This window comes from Chlorocebus sabaeus, chromosome 5, assembly GCF_047675955.1.
Source record: "Chlorocebus sabaeus isolate Y175 chromosome 5, mChlSab1.0.hap1, whole genome shotgun sequence".
In the NCBI taxonomy this organism is placed as follows: domain Eukaryota; kingdom Metazoa; phylum Chordata; class Mammalia; order Primates; family Cercopithecidae; genus Chlorocebus; species Chlorocebus sabaeus.
The window spans coordinates 10543551-10562247 of record NC_132908.1 but is presented as its reverse complement, the minus strand read 5'-3'; the positions used below and the strand labels follow the sequence as shown (position 1 = coordinate 10562247).

Sequence of the window (18697 nt, the reverse complement as noted above, 5' to 3'; positions counted from 1 at the left end):
AGCCTGGAGGTCAGCCCCATGGAAGTCACCGCCTACTGGGATTACTGCCCCATTTTAAAGACAGGCAAACCAAGGCCCAGAGAGTTGAGGCCATTTCTCTGTGGTCAAACAGTGAGCCCAGGAAAACAGCAGGACTAAAAGGAAGTCATTTCTTGCCTTACTGTGTGGAAACTCCCAGGAGAACGACTTCCCAAGTTCAAATCCCAGCTATGCCTCTTACTGCCTATGTGACCTTGGGCAAGCTACTCAACTCTTCTGAGACTCAGTTTGTCCATCTGTGAAATGGGCATGATTGAGTCATTGTGGGGAGGAGTAAATGAATCAATGCTGGCATAACATTTAGAATATGCCTTGGTGCCTAGAATAAACTAAATGTTAGCTATGGTTCTGACTACCTCACAGGAACATTGGTGAGGGTCACATGAGTCAATGTAGACGGCATGACCAGCACTGGGGGCAGGAAGAGAAAAAGCCAGTTACGGGGCCAGCTCGAGTCTCTGTGGCATATTCACAACCAGCATTAGTAGCAGTGAAAATAGCATGATGAGTGTCATTGATGCCAACTTCGGCTGTTTACTCAACACCAAGCAGGCTTTTAACAGGCCAGGTGCTGCTGCGGGTATGATTTCAGGGCCATGACTTTGCCATGATTCAGCCTCAGAGCTTCCTTGCAGGGCTGCATATAAAAGCAGCAGGTGCAGTGGCTCACGCCTATAATCCCAGCACTTTGGGAGGCCGAGGTGGGTGGATCACCTAAGGTCAGGAGTTCGAGACCAGCCTGACCAACATGGCGAAACCCCATCTTTAATAAAAATACAAAATTAGCTGAGCATGGTGGCACATGCCTGTAATCCCAGCTACTCGGGAGGCTGAGGCAGGAGAATTGCTTGAATCTGGGAGGCAGAGGTTGCAGTGAACTGAGAGCACGCCATTGCACTCCAGCCTGGGCAACAAGAGCGAAACTCTGGCTTGAAAAAAGAAAAAAAAAAAAAAAAAAGCAGCGGATTTACACTGCTGCCAAGTGGATTCAGGCTAAATCAACTCATATCACAGGTCAGCCGCTACCAGTGCAGAAACTAGATGGGGGTGTTGCAATCTCTGAACCCTGGATACCCTTCCTCCACCCCACAGGGAGAGTAATCTGACCTTATTTCATCGATGCCAAGACATGTATGTCACCATTTGAATGTCACTGAGATCAGGATGTGTCTTATAACCAATAGCATGTCACAGTTTGCATTTTGGCCTAATGTTGGGGTCTTACAATGGATGGCCTCTTAGATTCCATAAAATATGATGTTTCTTAAAGTGTAAATCAGTCCGGGCATGGTGGGTCACACCCGTAATCCCAGCACTTTGGGAGACTGAGGTGGGTGGATCGCTTGGGCTCAGAATTTCAAGACCAGTTTGGGCCACATGGCGAAACCCTGTCTCTACTGAAAACACAAACATAGCCTGGTGTGGTGGCGGGCATCTGTAATCCCAGCTACTCAGGAGGCTGAGGCATGAGAATCACTTGAACCCAGGAGGCAGAGCTTGCAGTGAGCCGAGATCATGCCACTGCACCTTAGCCTGGGTGATAGAGCGAGACTTGGTCTCAAAAAACAAAAAAAAAAGAAAAGAAAAAGAAAAAGAAAAAAAAAAAAAGGAACGAAAGTGTAAATCAGATCAAGAGTCACCTTCACAGGCCCACCTGCTTTTCCATTCACACTGAAAAAACTGCAAATGCTTCTTGTGACCCACAAGGGCGTCCATGTGTGACCTGGATTCCCCTGACCTCCCCTACTTCCACCATTGCCCAGCCTCTATCCCTCATTCACTACACACAGCCACAGTGGCCCTTCTGACCCTCAAAACCCAGCCCCTTTTCCCACTTAGGACCTTTGCACCTGCTGTTCTTTCTTCCTAGAGTCCTTTTCCCCTAGAGCTTCCCACAGAAGAATCATCTCCCCAGAGGTCCTGTACCCTCCTGGGCCTTGTCAGTTTCCTTCCCAGCATGAATCACTGTTTTACAATATTTTATTTATGTATGTGCTCAATTCTTACTATGCAAAGAAACTCAAAAGCAAGAACCACATCTCTCTGGTTCATGCTTGTATCTCTAGTTTTTAGCACAACTGTGAACCAGACAGATTCTATTTTCGCTTTTGACTTTCTTTGCATAGCAAGAAGTAAGCACCTACACAAATAAAATATTGTACAACAGTGATTCATGCTGGGAAGAAACTAACAAGGCTCAGGAGGGTACAGGACCCAGCTACTTGGGAGGCTGAGGTGGGAGGTTCGCTTGAGTCTAGGCAGTTGAGGTTGTAGTGAGCCATCATTGCACCACTGCACTCCAACCTGGGTGAGACCCCATCTCCAAATAAGTAAGTAAGTAAGTAAGTAAATAAATAAATAAATAAAGTGGCCGGGCATAATGGCTCATGCCTGTAATCCTAGCACTCACTTTGGGAGGCCAAGGCGGGTGGATCACCTGAGATCAGGAGTTTGAGACCAGCCTGGCCAACATGGTGAAACCCCATCTCTACTAAAAATATAAAAACTAGCTGGGCGTGGTGGTGGCCACCTATAATCCCAGCTACTAGGAACACTGAGGCAGGAGAATCGCTTGAACCTGGGGGGCAGAGGTTGCAGTGAGCTGAGATCATGCCACTTCACTCCAGCCTGGGTGACAGAGCAAGACTCCATCTCAAAAAAAAAAAAATTAAAAAATTAAAAATTAAACAAATAATAAGGGACCAAATGCCATCTTTCCTGGGAATCTGACTCTGTCCTCAGTAAGTGCAGAGCTCTGGCGAAGAGAAGAGAAGTTTCTTCCAGTCTGGCGAGTGAGAAGAGCTGGTAATGCTAAGTTGGTTGACTGGGGCTCTGGTCCAAGCTCAGTACTCTCATTATCTCTGGGACCACTCCAGGGCCTGGCTGGAAGTCACTCAAAAGCAAGAGGTGCTATGCCAAGGCCTACCAGAAGGTGGCAGTGAAAGCACTGACCGGCATGTGAGTGACAAGGCCCGGGCAAAAGCTGCCTGTGCTGGTTAGCCTTCCAGAAGCCACTACCCCTAGGTTCCAGAAAAAGCCTGGTCCGGCCATTCCTGGGGGGAAAAGGACCAATATTGTGCCAAGTACTTACATAGACCATTTAGATGGTTCCCATTTTCCAGGTAAGAAAACAGGGGCTAGGAATGAATAAGTGGCTTGCCCACCGCTTCTTTCCCCAGGTCCGGCTGATCCTTTTGTTCAGAGCTGTGGTAATTGCTTCTAGGGTCTCAGTGTCCCCTGCCGCCAGCATGACGTGGGTTCCCTGTGCTCCTCAGCCCCCCAGCTCGGCACCTGACCAGTAGCCGGGACCCCACTTACCTTAGCCTGAGCAGGGATGCAGCGAGTGAAGGCAGGCCCTCGGCAAGTTTGTAGGCACCCAGATCAGTGATGCTGTTTTGGGACAGGCTGCGGGGACACAGTGAGGGGGAGGGCTCAGGACCAAACTTGCACGCCTCCCTTTGACCTCAAGGAAAGTTGTGGGTCATAGGCTGTGAATGGCGCTGTCGACAGACTTAAGCTACCTCTCGGAAAATAAGAGGATAGTGTTAGGTCCTGTGGCCAAGTGGAGGGCAGGAGTGAGGAGGTGGATGGGAGGGAGAGCGCACCCTCCTGCCCCCACCTGTCCTATGATTCTACAAGATCCCCTCTTTTCCCTCTGGGCCACTTTTCAGCACTATAGTGAAATAAGTGTTGGCATTATTTGTTTAATGGCTGTGTAATCCTTTCTGCTGGGTTGTGGGCTTCATATGGAGCAGGGCTGTGTCTGTTTTGCTCTTTACTGTATCCCTGTGCCTAAAGCACTGCCAGGCACATAGTAGGTGCTCAATAAATACTTAAGTGGGGTGGCAGGTAAGAAAGGGAGGGAGGGAAGGACTAAGGAGAAGAAATCTAGCTTACAGTGTTACCTAGGATACTAGAAATTACTGGAGAAGTCCCAGGGTCCTACAATTAAGGAAATTGCTAAGGAAATTCCGGTAAATTCTTTGGCCATCCCAAGACCTTGATAGTGATGGGGAGTGTGGAAAGATTTTGATATCCTCTAGGTTCAGTAAAAAATCATGTTGAACTGGGCATGGTGGCTCATGCCTGTAATCCCAGCACTTTGAGAGGCTGAAGCAGGCGGATCACTTGAGGTCAGGAGTTCAAGACCAGTCTGGCCAACCTGGTGAAACCTCATCTCTACTAAAAATACAAAAATTAGTTGGGTGTGGTGGTGTATGCCTATAATTCCAGCTACTTGGGAGGTTAAGGTGGGAGAATTGCTTGAACCCAGGAAGTGAAGTTTGCAATAAACTGAGATCGTACCACTACACTCCAGCCTGGGCTACACAGCAAGACTACATCACAGAAAAAAAAAAAAAAATCACATTGAACCAGGCACGGTGACTCATGCCTGCAATCCCAGTACTTTGGGAGGCAGAGGCAGGATGGCTTGAGCTCAGAAGTTCAAGACCAGCCTGGGCAACGTGGCGAAACCATGTCTCTTCAAAAAAATACAAAAATTAGCCGGATGTGATGGTATGCACCTGTCCCAGCTACTCAGAAGGCTGAGGTGGGAGGATTGTTTGAGCCTAGGAGATTGAGACTGCAGTGAGCTATAATTACACCACTGCATTCCACCTTGGGTGAGAGAGCGAGACCTTGTCCAAAAAAAAGAGAAAAAATCACATTGATCCTCCTGTATCTTATCCATCTCCAACTTCCCAGAGCCCAGAACAGTTTTTAAAAAGTTTTACTGTTTTGATAATAATGCTTTATTCATAAATGCTAATCTGTCTCTCCTATTTCACCCCCAGTATAATTTTCTGTCACCGAACATTATTTTCACTGCTGTACACTTCATAATTACTGACTTGTTTGCTTGTTCATTATGTCTCCTCACTAGAATTTAAGATTCCTGAGGTCAGGGGATTTATTTGTTCTGTTTCAAGCTGGGTCTCCAGGGCAGGGCCTAGAAAAGTGTCTGCACATAGTAGGTCCTCCTTAAGTATTTGTAAATTGATAAATGGTTGGGTAATTAAATAAAGAAATGATTGAGTGAGGGGTTGGATGAGTGAGTAAAGAAATGACTGAATGAGTGAATGAATGAATCATTGAATGGAAGGATGAATGGCTGGTTGAATAGGTGAGTGAGTGAATGAATGAATCATTGAATGGAAGGATGAATGGCTGATTGAATAGGTGAGTGAGTGAATGAATGAATTAATGGATGAATCCACTGGGGCTGTGCATGGTAGCTCACACCTATAATCCCAGCACTTTGGGAACCTAAGGTGAGAGGATTCCTTGAGGCCAGGAGTTCAAGGCTGTAGAGCTATGATCATACCACTATATTCCAGCCTGGGTGACAGAGCGAGCCCTTGTCTAAAAAAACAAATTTAAATTAATTTTTAAAAAGTCAGCTGGACTTTGGGGGCCAGATTCAGCAGGAAGGGCAGGCCCAGCTCACTCACTTGAGAGTTTCCAGGGACTTCAGCTGGGGGAAGGTGGCTGAGAGCTGCGAGACACCCTCGTCCCCGATCTTGTTCTCACTCAGCGCATCCAGGCTGCAGGTGGAATCAGATGGGGGCCATCAGCTAGCGTCCAGGGGGCCATCTGACCCTTCCCATCCCAGTGTGGGCCTCCTCAGCCCTGGCACCTGCCCTTCCCGCCTCCCAGCTCTAATACACCATAGGCAGCCAGCATACTCCTGAGCTTTTCAGACAAGGACTTCATCACCTGGAGGCTCTAACCAGCCAGCCAGGGGACAAAGTAACTTGTGATGGACTCGAATCCCTGTTTAGTTTCTTAGGAACCCGCTGAGGCTTTGCAACTTCCTTAACCTCCATCGTAAAGTAGGACTATGCTCCCCAACCCCTCCCCAGCTGAATTGCTGAGAGCAGCAAATGAGGTTGTGAGGAAAAGAGTTTCAAAGGTCACAAAAGGATCTACAACTTTTTTATTTTGGGGATTCCCATCTGCTGTGGAGTCATCGCATCACTCATGTGCCAGCTACGCTGAGGATGCAGTAGGCGGAAGAGAGAAAAAAATGGGACAAAGTGAGGGCTTTTCTCTCTGCATGTGCCTTGGGGGCAGGATTTGGGATTGTCAAAACCCAGAGGTTGCTGGACACTGTAGCATGCACCTGTGGTCCCAGCTACTCAGGAGGCTGAGGCAGGAGGACTGAGCCCAGGATTTCGAGGCTGCAGTGAGCTATGATCACAGCACTGCATCCAGATGTTGAGAGGAAGGGGTCCCAGAGTCTATACTCACTCCAGATGCTGCAGGGAGGAAAAGGCCGTGAGGATCCGCACCAGTTTGGGGAAAGCCTGGGGGCCTGAGATGGGGCCCAGCCTAGGAGGCAAAGAGCAAGGGTAAGACCTCCAGTCACAGTCACAGCCACTCATTCAGCCCCAGGGTGGGGTAGAGACAAGGCACAGAAGTCAGGTCCTGTCTGAGGCCCCTCCTCTTCCCTTCCACCACAGCCTCTTAGGTCCCTGCAACCCTTCCACATAGGACCCCAATCTTTTCTGCTTGGGGTAGATTTCACAGCCCCCCACAACAGGCCAGCTGAGACAGCGAACAGTGGTTCATGTCTGTAATCCCAGCATTTTGGGAGGCCAAGGTAAGAGGACCGCTTGAGCCCAGGAGTTAGAGACCAGCTTGGGCAACATAACGAGACTCTGTCTCTACAAAAAATACAATAATTAGCCGAGTGTGGTGGTGTGTCCTGTGGTCCCAGCTTCTTAGAAGGATCGCTTGAGCCCAGGAGGGGAAGGATGCAGTGAGCCATGATCACACCACTGCATTCCAGCCTGGGTAAGAGTGAGACCCTGTCCCCAAAAAAAAAAAAAAAGAAAAAGAGGTAAGTTGAACTCTCAGCTTGGGGCTCCCCAGCTTTTCTCTCTAAGTAGGGAGCCAGTTCTTACTCTTCCCAACATCCACGGATACCCTTCTCCCTCCCCAGCCTGGGGAAGGAGTCCTCAAATGCCAGCTGAGGACCACCGCCAATGGTAAACCAGGCGGTTGACTAACATATGTTTGCATTTCAATAACAAAAGGAACCATTTGTTGAGCATTTATTATAAGCCAGGGACATGCTACGCCCTTCCCTCAGCCTAGATCTCATTTACTCCTCAAGACTCTGAGCTACGGGCTCTTCTTACCTCCATTTCACATATAGGGAAACTGAGGCACTGGGAGATCAAATAGCTCGCAGAGGGTCACACAGCCCGGATCAACATTTAGACCAGACTTCAAGGAGATGAGAAAAATAAGGACAATGAAGGGCCGTTTAGTTTAAAAATATGGTTAAATGCATTCCATATAAAGAGCTGTCTTTTATTCTGCAATTATGTCCTTTGAACTTTTTCAATATTAAAATGATCATTCTTTGGTAAAATTATGGTGCCAGCAGTGGGTATTTTGTTATTCGTTTGTCTGAATGAGCATCCTTGATAAAAATTTTAAAACAGTAACCGCACACGGTCACTCAAATTCGTTCTGAAATGTTCTCGGCCTCTGAAATCCTGAAGTCTGAGGACCACTGGCCTCAGCAAAAGGCCACAGGATCAGGGTTTGACTTCAGGATCTGACATTTGCCTCCCTGATAAGGGTCTTGGCAAATCCCTTCACCCCTGAGTCTCGGTCTCCTCAAATATTTCACCCCAATCTTATGGGGTTCTTGGATTAAGGAATTCATTGTTAAATATTGACCGCTTGCCTATTATGTGCCAGGACCGGGGGGAATGTTGTGGGCCAAACAGATGAAAATCTCTGCCTTCTGGGTGCTGACATTCCAGTGGGGAAGACAGACAGATAATCAAAGAAATTGGAAAGCAAGCTGATGTCTGAAACAATGTGATTCATTGTCTCAGTGGTGAGGGGGATGGAGTTTTATTTTTAACTGTGAGGGGGATGGAGTTTTATTTATTTATTTATTTTTGAGATAGGGTCTCACTTTGTCGCCCAGGCTGGAGTGCAGTGGCGCAATCTCAGCTCACTGCAACCTCTGCCTCCTGGTTTCAAGTGATTCTCCTGCCTCAGCCTCCCAAGTAGCTGTGACTACAGGTGCCTGCCACCATGCCTAGCTAATTTTTTTTTTTTTTTTTTTTTTTTTTGTATTTTTAGTAGAGACGGTGTTTCACTATGTTGGTCAGGCTGGTCTCGAACTTCTGGCCTTGTGATCCACCCGTCTCGGCCTCCCAAAGTGCTGGGATTACAGGCATAAGCCAAAAATAAAACACCTGGCCGGAGTTTTATTTTTAACTGTGAGGGTCAGAAAAGGCCTCACTGAGGCCGGGCGTGGTGACTCATGCCTGTAATCCCAGCACTTTGGGAGGCCAAGGCAGGGGGGATCACAAGGTCAGGAGATTGAGACCATCCTGGCCAACATAGTAAAATACCGTTTCTACCAAAAATACAAAATATTAGCCGGGCGTGGTGGCAGGCGCCTGTAGTCCCAGCTACTCGGGAGGCTGAGGCAGGAGAATCACTTGAACTTGGGAGGCGGAGGTTGCAGTGAGTCAAGATTGTGCTACTGTACTCCAGCCTGGGTGACAGAGTGAGACTCCGTCAAAAAAAAAAAAAAAAGAAGGAAGGAAGGAAGGGAAGGAAGGGAAGGAAGGAAAGGAAGGAAAGAAGGGAGAGAGAGAGAAGGAAGGAAGGAAGGAAGGAAGGAAGGAAGGAAGGAAGGAAGGAAGGAAGGAAGGAAGGAAGGAAGGAAAGAAGGGAGGGAGGGAGGGAGGAAGGAAAGAAGGGAGGGAGGGAGGGAGAGAGGAAAGAAAAGAAAAGAAAGGAAAGGAAAAGAAAAGAAAGGAAAAAGAAAAGAAAAAGCAAGAAAAGGCCTCACTGACTAAAAACCAGAGGAGGTGAAGGTGTGAGCCATGCAGATATCTGGGGAGAACCGTTCCAGGCAGAGGGCACAGCTGGTGTAAAGACCTGGAGGCAGAAGCATGCCTAGGAGGGTGAAAGCCGGCAAGGAGGCCCTGTGGCTGGAATGGAGAGAGCACCAAGCAAATGTAGGAGGTAAGGGTGAACAGGTGAGTGGGGACTGAATTGGGGAAGGACTTTGTGTACAGGTGGAGTCTCTGTAGGGTTTTGAGAGGTTGAGCACCCTGATTTGACAGACAAATGAGGTCTACAGGGTGCCAGGCACAGTAGAAGTGAGAGAAAATGCCAGAAATAGTCTTCCTTCCTTCCTTCCTCCCTCAGAACCTCCTCAGGGGATTCCGGGCTCCAGGTGGCTGGTCACCGGGCCCTAGGCTGTTCCACCCCATGGCCGCTGTTCCCCAGAGTGCAGTTCTGATCTTGAACTAGGGGCTTTTTCCGTTGAAAATAATTTAAACCAGAAAGGGCCCTCAGTTATTGTTTTCAGACATTTCCCCTTTTCAGCATCATTTTTACCTCTGGACAATTTTAGCACCTTGTCTCTGTTCAAAACAAGAGACGCTGGCTTTTTTCTGGGGCACAGGGGAGCAGTGATCAGGGAGAGCTGACAGCTTGTGGGTGACCAGCTGGGGGACCATGGGCAAGTCACTTGACCTCACCAGGCCTCAGTCTCCTCATCTGTAAAATGGGGAAGATGATGATTATCTGTCTCCCACAGTAGCTTGTGAGATTAATGAGACTATATATAAAATGCACTGAATGACAGGCCAGGCGTGGTGGTTCATGCCTGTAACCCCAGCAGTTTGGAAGGCCGGCCAGTATGGTGAAAGCCCGTCTCTACTAAAAATACAAAAATGAGCCAGGCATGATGGTGGCGGGCACCTGTAATCCCAGCTACTCAGGAGGCTGAGGCAGGAGAATTGCTTCAACCAGGAGGTGGAGATTGCAGTGAGCCGAGATCACACCACTGCATTCTAGCCTGGGCGACAGAGCAAGACCCCATCTCCAAAAAAAAAAAAAAAAAAAAAGCACTGAATATACCACAGGCATTTAACAATTCCTTCCTAATCATTAGATGATCTAGACCCCTACCAAGGAACAAACATTCATTTAGCTTTTTCTGTGGAAGGAACTTAGGGCCAGGCTGACCTGACTTTTATGACCTTGGATAAACCACGTAAAGTCTCTCGTTCTCAATGTTGCCATTTGTACAATGGGGGATGATGATAATGCCTCTAGAGGAGGGTCGCCTGAGATAATTGAGATGGAGGGTGAGTTGCAAATTTAAAAGCCTGTTCTGGCCAGGTGCGGGGGCTCACACCTGTAATCCTAGCGCTTTGGGAGGCTGAGGTAGGAGGATTGCTTGACCCCAGGAGTTCGAGACCAGTCTGGGCAACATGGTGAAACCCTCTCTCTACAAAAAATACAAAAATTAGCCAGGCATGGTGGGGCATGCCTATAGTCCCAGTTACTAGGGAGGCTGAGGTGGGAGGATCACTTGAGCCCAGGGAGGTTGAGGCTGTGGTGAGCTGTGACTGCGCCACTGCCCTCCAGCCTGAGGGACAGAGTAAGACTCTGCCTCAAGAAAGAAAAGACAAGGAAAGAAAAGAAAAGAAAAGAAAAGAAAAGAAAAGAAAAGAAAAGAAAAGAAAAGAAAAGAAAAGAAAAGAAAAGAAAAGAAAAGAAGGAAAGGGAAGGGAAGGAAGAAAAGAAAAACAAAAAGGAAAGAAAGGAAGAAAGGAAGAAAAGAAGAAAGGAAGAAAGGAAGAAAGAAAGGAAGGAAGGAGGGAAGGAAGGAAGGAAGGAAGGAAGAAAAAAGAGAGGGGGGAAAGGAGGGAGGGAGGCAAGGAAGGAAGGAAAGATGGAAGGCAGGAAGTAAGGAAGGAAGGGAGGAAAGGAAATGAAGGGAAAAGGAAAGAAAGAGAGAAAGAAAGAAAGAAAGAAAGAAAGAAAGAAAGAAAGAAAGAAAGAAAGAAAGAAAGAAAGAAAGAAAGAAGCTATGTTCTGACAGATCGAAATATAATAATTATTGTGCTTTCTTGGGGCCCTTGTGTGGTGGTCTGCCCCTCCTCAGTGACCCAGATACAACTGGACTCCCTAGAGCCCTGCCTAGGTCTCCATTTCTGTCACCCCAGCAGCACTGTCTAGGATGTTGGCCCCCAGCCCTGGCCGCACATAGAGTGACCAACTGTCCCAGTTTGCCTGGGACTGAGGGACTTCTTGGGATGCAAGACTTTCAGTTCCCCAAACAGGATAGTCCCAGGCAAGCAGGGTTGCTTTTTCATCCTAGCTGCACTTCAAAAGCTCCTGGGAATACTTGAAACTGGGGGAAAGATTCTCCCCAGGGAGGCCATCCCTTGGTTGTGGAAGTAAACAAACTCAGGCACAGGAGACGTTGTGCAGTTCCTGGCCACAGGAGGGAAAAGAACTCTATAGTCAGTGGCATCCTCCTGCAGAAGGTTGGGGACACACTGGGCCTTTTCTGATCCCTGGCCAAATTACAATTCCAGGAAAGCCTTTCTTACTCCCCTCTCCCCACTCAGCTCATTCCTTATCCTCACTGAAGCTTCAATGCAGATATCACCTCCTCCAGGAAGTCCCCCTATCCTCCTCCAGAGGGGAGTTGATTAGACTGTCAGCTCATTGAGGACAGCAGCCTCAGTCATTCAAGTGCTCAATACGTCTGTTGAATGAGTGATGGGAATGACCATGTTAACCAGCAAATGGGTCCATTAGCTTCAAATCCAAGAACCTCCAGCATTTGCCCAGACTGGCCACTTTCCAGCTGCTGGAAGCTGTTTCCAAAGTGGTGGGCAAGAGGGTAAGAATGACCCTGGAGATCCATCTCGATTCATATGGTACAAGCCCAGCTAACGCTTCAGGGGAAATCTTGCGCAGACTCATGAGACAATCCATCCCTTTGCTTACGCAAACTCCAGTTTCTTTAGGTCCCGAACTGCAGGGAGTTCCCCAGCTGTGTCGTCCGAGGAACTTCTTGTCCTGGAGAGAACAGGCAATGTTAGGGAGAGCAGGCATTGTTGTTGCTGAGCCCTTACCCATGGGTCCATGATGGCTGCCCCAGTGCCCCAAATTCCCCAGGGGGATTGCTTTCCTTGGGGCAATTGCTGTCCCCCTCTTAAAGAAAAAGATCTGTCTGGATGCGGTGCCTCATGACTGTAGTCCCAGCACTTTGGGAAGCTGAGGCAGGAGGATCGCTTGAGGCCAAGAGTTCAAGACCAGCCTGGGCAACATAGCAAGATCCCTGTGTCTACAAAAACTTAAAAAATCATCTGCTGTGATGACGTGCACCTATAATCCCAGCTACTCGGGAGGCTGAGGCAGGAGGATCGCTTGAGCTCAGGAGTTCCGAAGGTGCACTAAGCTATGATTGCACTGCTGTACTCTAGTCTGGTAAACAGAGCAAGACCCTGTCTCTAGGAAATAATAAAAATAAAAATAAAAGATCTCAGGACTGTATCTTTCATGGAAATGAGCCTCAGATTAGGCACTTACCAGTACCTATCCCAGACAGCACTTAAGAGGTGCTCAAACATGTGATGAAGGAATGAATGAAAGACAGTTTACTTGTTCTGTAATCCAGTTTTGTCTGCCTTCTGGACCTTAGCTCTGCCATCTATGAATTCGGGACAACAGTTGTCCTAAATACCTCAAAGGGTGGCAGTGGGTGTCACTTCTGTTACTAGATGCACAAGGCATCTTTGTGAACTCTTAGAAGGGGAGAGGTTCTCCATGGCTTTACCTAAGACTTGGACACATGATAGCAGGTTTTGAATGCAGCAAAGTTTTCAATTCTGGAGGCTCCGCCTGGGCAGTGAGTGCAGTGAGAGACTCTGGCGGGCCAATGCCCAGAAAGAGGGCATGGGGTGTCCCAGAGGACAGGGGGCACTGCAAATGCCCATGACAAACTTGAGAATGCGTCCTACACGTCCTCAACCTGCATGGTGTGAACCACCTCCCATCCACCTCTCCCCTCACCTCTGAGTCTGCACAAGCTTTCCCAGGTCTTCCACATCCTTCAGGGACTTGGCTTTGAAAGGTTCAATGGTGAACTTCTCCTCTGCTGCCTGAAGTAGCTCAGTCTCCCCATGCTGCCGCAGGGACTCCCACAGCGCCACCGTGTCGCTCAAGGCAGCCCTGTGGAGGGAGGGCCTCAGACCCAGGCACGGCGACCAGGCTAGACCTTAGTGGAAGGGCAGCTCCATGAAGGGTCCTCCTACCTATTAAAATACTTTCTTTCCTTAGCTCAACCTCTACCTTTCCCAGAAAGCCTTCCATGACCACTCCAGTCTTTGTTGATTCCTACTTTCTCACAACTCGCATGGTGGTTTTCTTTCACTTTTTGCTTCAGCTACAAGGAAGCTCACTGCCAAATTATTGGCACAATTATGTAGGACCTTGCAGCTTGGGTAAAGTATGTTTAGGGGGGAATATGGAAGGAATCCTCTGGAAATTAAGCTGAAATGCTCAAGCAGATTGCAGACCAACTTAATGAAACCAAATTGAGGAATTTAGACTTCATCGTGACGGTGGTGGAGTGTCCCTGAAGGATTGTAAGCAGGGATGGGATACAATCAGATTCAAGTTCTGAGAAGATTGGTCTGGTTGCTGAATATAAAATGGAGCGGAAGAGGAGAGAATGGAGGCAGAGAGTCCAAGGGAAGGCCATGGCTTTACTCTTAGCATAAGAAAACGGTGGCTTGCTCAGGGGGTGGAAAGAATAAAACAAATTTGAGCCCAGGTCAGTCTCAGATTCTAGACATATCCCGGTGTCTGGCACATGGTAGGCCTTCAAATATTGATTGGGAGAATGCCACTGCCTCTCACTTGCTGAGCCTCACTTCTCTGAGCCTCAACATCCTCGTCTTAAAAATGGAGAGAATCCATTCTGCCCCACCCGGCTGCCCTGAGTACTAAAAGAGACCCCACAGAGCACTGGGCTTGGCACCAAGACCACAGTTAATGCCCAACACAAGGATGCCTCTTCCCCTGGCCCCTCGCCCCACCTGAAATGGGTGACACAGCTGAGTCCCACGAGGCTCCCCAATCCAGAGGGGTCAATGCCAGTGCTGCGGAGGTCCAGGGAGAAGTCTTGGCCTGCAGCCTCCAAGGCCTTGCCCAATACATGTGCATCGGGAGGCATAAGACGGGTGCCCAGAAAAGAGAGGCGGGCAGGGAGCTCCTGCACCACGTGCTGCCAAATTCCAGCCTCCTCAGCCTCGTGGGCACAGTGCAGCAGCTCCAGCAGCTGCCGCGCCCGCAGTGTCCCCGGCTGCAGCCGCTTCAAGTACCTTGCTAGCACCTTCTGCTTCCTGTCCGCGAAGGCAGTCGCTGATGGCCCGACTAGGGCTCCCAGGCAGCGGGCTCGAGGCTGGAAGATCAGCCCAGTCAGAAAGCGTGGCACGCCCTCCAGCCAGTTGTCATAGGGCCTCTTCTTCCTTGGGGTCAATGCTAGATACTGCGGGAGCTCCTTGTCCTTGATTTCACCACTCAGAGCCAGCCACAGGGCCCCCAGGAAGCATTGCAGGAGGAAGCTGGGGAAGGCCAGCTCGGACTCTGTGGCCCCTGGGGAGTGTTGCACTAAGCCTTTGGCCATCGCCCAGGTCCTCACGTCTGCAGATGGGAACTGGTCCTCCTGTAGGGTACCTTGGTGTCTGCGGCCCAGCTCCCAGGCCAACTTGGCCAGCTCTGCCAGGGCCCCCGGGGGGCCATTGAGGGCTGCACGGCCCAGCAGGCCGACATAGAGTCCTGTGAGTGTGGAGGGCAGCTCGGCGTCCTCCCCAAGCTCCAGTAGGGCCTCTGAGAGCTGGCACACTGCCCGGCACAAAGTGGGGCTATGGCTGTGACTGAGAAGAAATGGCCGGTCCTGGAGGAGCGCCAGGGCTCTGTCTTGGTGCTCGGTCATCCCTGAGCACTCAAAGTAGCGCATCACATAGGCCTGGGCCTGCTCCATGGAGAACCCGGACAGCTCAAACAGGGCGTCGGCCTTGCTCAGGCTCTGGACCAGGCGACCCCGGGGCCGGGCTGTGAGGAGGAGGGTGCAACCTCGGAGCAGCTTCTTCTGGAAAAGGCCAGCTAGCAGGCCCCGGAGGGAGCAGGGTTCGGCCGGTGCCGGTCCGCATGTGCTGTGCAGGAAGCCGTCTTGCGCTTCCAGCTCCTCAAAGGCGTCTAGGATGAGCAGAACGCGGTCAGGTCTCTTCACGATGTGGCTGAAAACTTCATCGGCTGCCACGAGTGGCCGTGGGCCCAGGGAGAAGAGCAGGTCCTGCAGGCGGTAGACATCCCCCGGACGGTTCAAGCAGTGGCAGGGGACAGAGAAGACAAAGTCGTATTGGGGAAGCCGGCCACAAGCCCAGGCCCGGCTCACTGCCCCAGCCCAATAGCTCTTGCCCTGACCAGCTTTGCCCAGCATAGCAATCACTTGTGTCTCACGTGGCCTCCGGCGCTCCTTGGCAGCCAGCAGGCCCTCAGCCAGGCCTCCTTGGGCCAGCTGCCTTTCTGCCCAGTCCGGGGTGGCCAGTTCCCGCTCCAGGCTCTTGCTGCTGCTTCTCTCCAGCCTGGCCTGCACCAGATCCACCTCCATCAGGATGCCATCGGGGCCTGCAGGCTCGGCCCGATACGTGTCCTGCAGTGAGCGGTAGAACTGCTCCACCGACTCTGCAAAGGCCAGGGGCATGTCAGGGTAGGGGTATGCGAGAGGCAGGGCCAGGGCCAGCCACCACAAGGCCAGCACTGCCACCATGATTTGCATCTGTTCCCCACACAGTTTTTGTTTGTTTGTTTGTTTTGTTTTGCTTTGAGACAGGGTCTGGCTTTGTTGCCCAGGCTAGAATGCAGTGGTGTGATCATAGCTCACTGCAGCCTCAACCTCCTGGGCTCAAGCGATCCTCCCAACTGCACCTCCCAAGTAGCTGGGACCACAGACATGTGACATCATGTCCAGATAATTTTTTTATTTTTTTGTAGAGATGGGGTCTCACTATGTTGCCCAGGCTGGAGTGCGATGGCACAATCATGGCCCACCGCAGCCTCAACCTTGCAGGCTCAAGCAATCTTCCCACCTCAGTCTTCTGAGTAGCTGGGACTAAAGGCGCCCACTGCCATGCCTGGCTAATTTTTCTTTTTTGTTTTTTGTAGAGCTAAGTTCTCACTATTTTGCCCAGGCTGGTCTTGAACTCCTGGGCTCAAGCAATCCTTCTGCCTTGGCCTCCCAAGGTGCTGGAATTATAGGTATGAGCCACCACATCTGGCCCCCATACTGTCTTCATCAACTGCTTCAGTCAGTCACCCACTCATTCATTAGTTCACTCATTTCCACATCCATTCATTCACTCATCCTTTCTCTTGTTTATCTGTCCACTCCTTTTAGACCTTTTCTCTCTCTCTTTTTTTTTCTGAGATGGATCTTGCTCTGTCGCCCAGGCTGGAGTGCAGTGGCGCAATCTCAGCTCACGGCAACCTCCATCTCCTGGGTTTAAGCAATTCTCCTGCCTCGGCCTCCCAAGTAGCTGGGATTACAGGCACCCACCACCACGTCTAGCTAATTTTTGTATTTTTAATAGAGACGGGGTTTCACTATGTTGGCCGGGCTGGTCTCGAACTCCTGACCTCAGGTGATCCACCCGCCTTGGCCTCCCAAAGTGCTGGGATTACAGGTGTAAGCCACGATGCCCGGCCACCTTTTCTCATTCTTTCATTTACTCACTAAACTTTTTCTTCTCTTGATCACTACCAACTCACCGTGGGGAGGTCATGGGAGGGAGTGTTAAGAGTTAAGACAGTGGAGCCCACGTGTCTGGGTTCAAATCCCAGCTCTACCATTTGGAGCAATTCTGAGCATGCTATACATCCCACCATGCCTCAGTAGCCTCATCTGGAAAATGGGGATAATATTGGGATTGTGCGAGACTTTAATGATTTAATATACCTAACATGCTTAGACCAGTATGTGAGAGTAAGTATTTTGTAATTTAGCAATTCTCCTATTCACTGGTTTATTTTTTTTTTTTTTCTTTTTTTTTTGAGGCGGAGTTTCGCTCTGTCGCCCAGGCTGGAGTGCAGTGGCCGGATCTCAGCTCACTGCAAGCTCCGCCTCCCGGGTTCAAGCAATTCTCCTGCCTCAGCCTCCCGAGTAGCTGGGACTACAGGCGCCCGCCACCTCGCCCGGCTAGATTTTTGTATTTTTTAGTAGAGACGGGGTTTCACCGTGTTAGCCAGGATGGTCTCGATCTCCTGACCTCGTGATCCGCCCGTCTCGGCCTCCCAAAGTGCTGGGATTACAGGCTTGAGCCACCGCGCCCGGCCTATTCACTGGTTTATTCCCACTTTCCATTGCTCCCATCCTCATCAACTTCTCACTTCATCCACTCGCTCACTCCATCATTCACTTGCCCCTCATTCATTCTCTCAGCCTGAAAATGAGATGTTAACACCCAGTGCAGGCTTATTGAAGGGCAATAAATATTATTTGAGGGAGTGGTGGAGTGAATGGTGAAATGACGGCATCATCAAATAAGTGAATGAATGAATGAATGAATCAATAAATAAATGAGTGTGTGAGCCAACAAAGAAGGGATTGAATAAACATCAAGTGAATGAGTGATGTGAAGCCAGATTTGGGCTTCCATCTCCAGCACCCAGGGCAGAGATCCCGCACCACTCACCAGGCCATTTTGGAAGCTTGTTGGAGACCTCTCCAGCTGCCTGGCATTGGGTGGGGGACGTCTTGTGCTCTGGAGATGGAGAAGCAGGTACCAGATTTAGGGTGAGGGTTACCCCTGGGGACTCCCCTCCCTCTGAGCCACTTAGTCCTTACAGCCTTCGTGGGTTGAGTTTCCCAAGTTGGAGGTTATAAGATTATCGGCCTGAGGCTGTATCTAACTCATAGACGTCTTTCTTTGGCCAACTGTACTTTTAAAAATTTCACCTATGTTTAAAAAAAAAAAAAAAAATCACAATATCAGGTGGGGTGCAGTGGCTCATGCCTATAATCCTAGCACTTTGGGAGGCCAAGGCGGGTGGATCACTTGAGATCAGGAGTTCAAGACCTGCCTGGCCAACATGGTAAAACTTGTCTCTGCTGAAATTACAAAAATTAGCCAGGTGTGGTGGTGCACACCTGTAATCCCAGCTGCTCCAGAGGCTGAGGCAGGAGAATCGCTTGAACCTGTCGGGTGGAGGTTGCAGTGAGCTGAGATTGCACCACTGCACTCTAGCCTGGGCAACAGAGAGAGACTCCATCTCAACAATAAACAAATAAATAATAAAATTAAAATTAAAAAATCACAATATCTATGTAAAAATCAGGGTTTTCAGCTTCAAAAGGCCTGGCCACATTGTCTGGCTTTTCTGCTGGGTAACAAGCAGCTGAAGGTTGATGACTGTATTTGGATGGGATGTGGATTCTCTGGCTGTCCCCTCCCCCACAACCATGCCTCCAGTCCCCAGAGACCCTCCCTGTCCTGACTGACCCCTAAACATGACCTGCTGTCCCTACAGGCAGCTTTGCTTGTGGATCTTATCCAAGACAATTCCTTCCCCAGGGCCTTGATCCTGCTTCTAGTACATTTCACAGGCCCTGAGGGTTCTTACCTGTCACGTTCGCTCGGGAGATCAGGGCAGGTTCAGGCAGGCTGGGCAGGTCAGTGGCTGATGGAGCGAAGGGGCTGGTGGAGCCTGGTCGGTCTGGAGATGTTGGGAGGCCATGGACAGTGAGTCCACTGGGAGGGGGTACTTGGCTGGCCTGGGGCACCTCACCTACATTGGGGGTAGA

At 49.8% G+C, this 18697-nt stretch overlaps 1 protein-coding gene across 8 annotated transcripts in view; it reads right to left on the bottom strand.

Annotated features, from left to right (window-relative positions):
* The window catches only part of CIITA (class II major histocompatibility complex transactivator), a 60857-nt gene that overhangs the window by 3119 nt on the left and 39041 nt on the right, over nt 1-18697 (bottom strand). For all 8 annotated transcript variants that reach the window (XM_073015170.1, XM_073015171.1, XM_073015172.1 and 5 more), the window contains 8 exons: nt 18517-18681; nt 17589-17657; nt 13932-15582; nt 12904-13062; nt 11836-11907; nt 6292-6372; nt 5493-5585; nt 3358-3444 (listed from right to left, as the gene is read on the bottom strand). In XM_073015170.1, the coding sequence (XP_072871271.1) occupies nt 3358-3444; nt 5493-5585; nt 6292-6372; nt 11836-11907; nt 12904-13062; nt 13932-15582; nt 17589-17657; nt 18517-18681 (2377 nt within the window). The remainder of the gene's footprint in view (nt 1-3357; nt 3445-5492; nt 5586-6291; nt 6373-11835; nt 11908-12903; nt 13063-13931; nt 15583-17588; nt 17658-18516; nt 18682-18697) is intronic.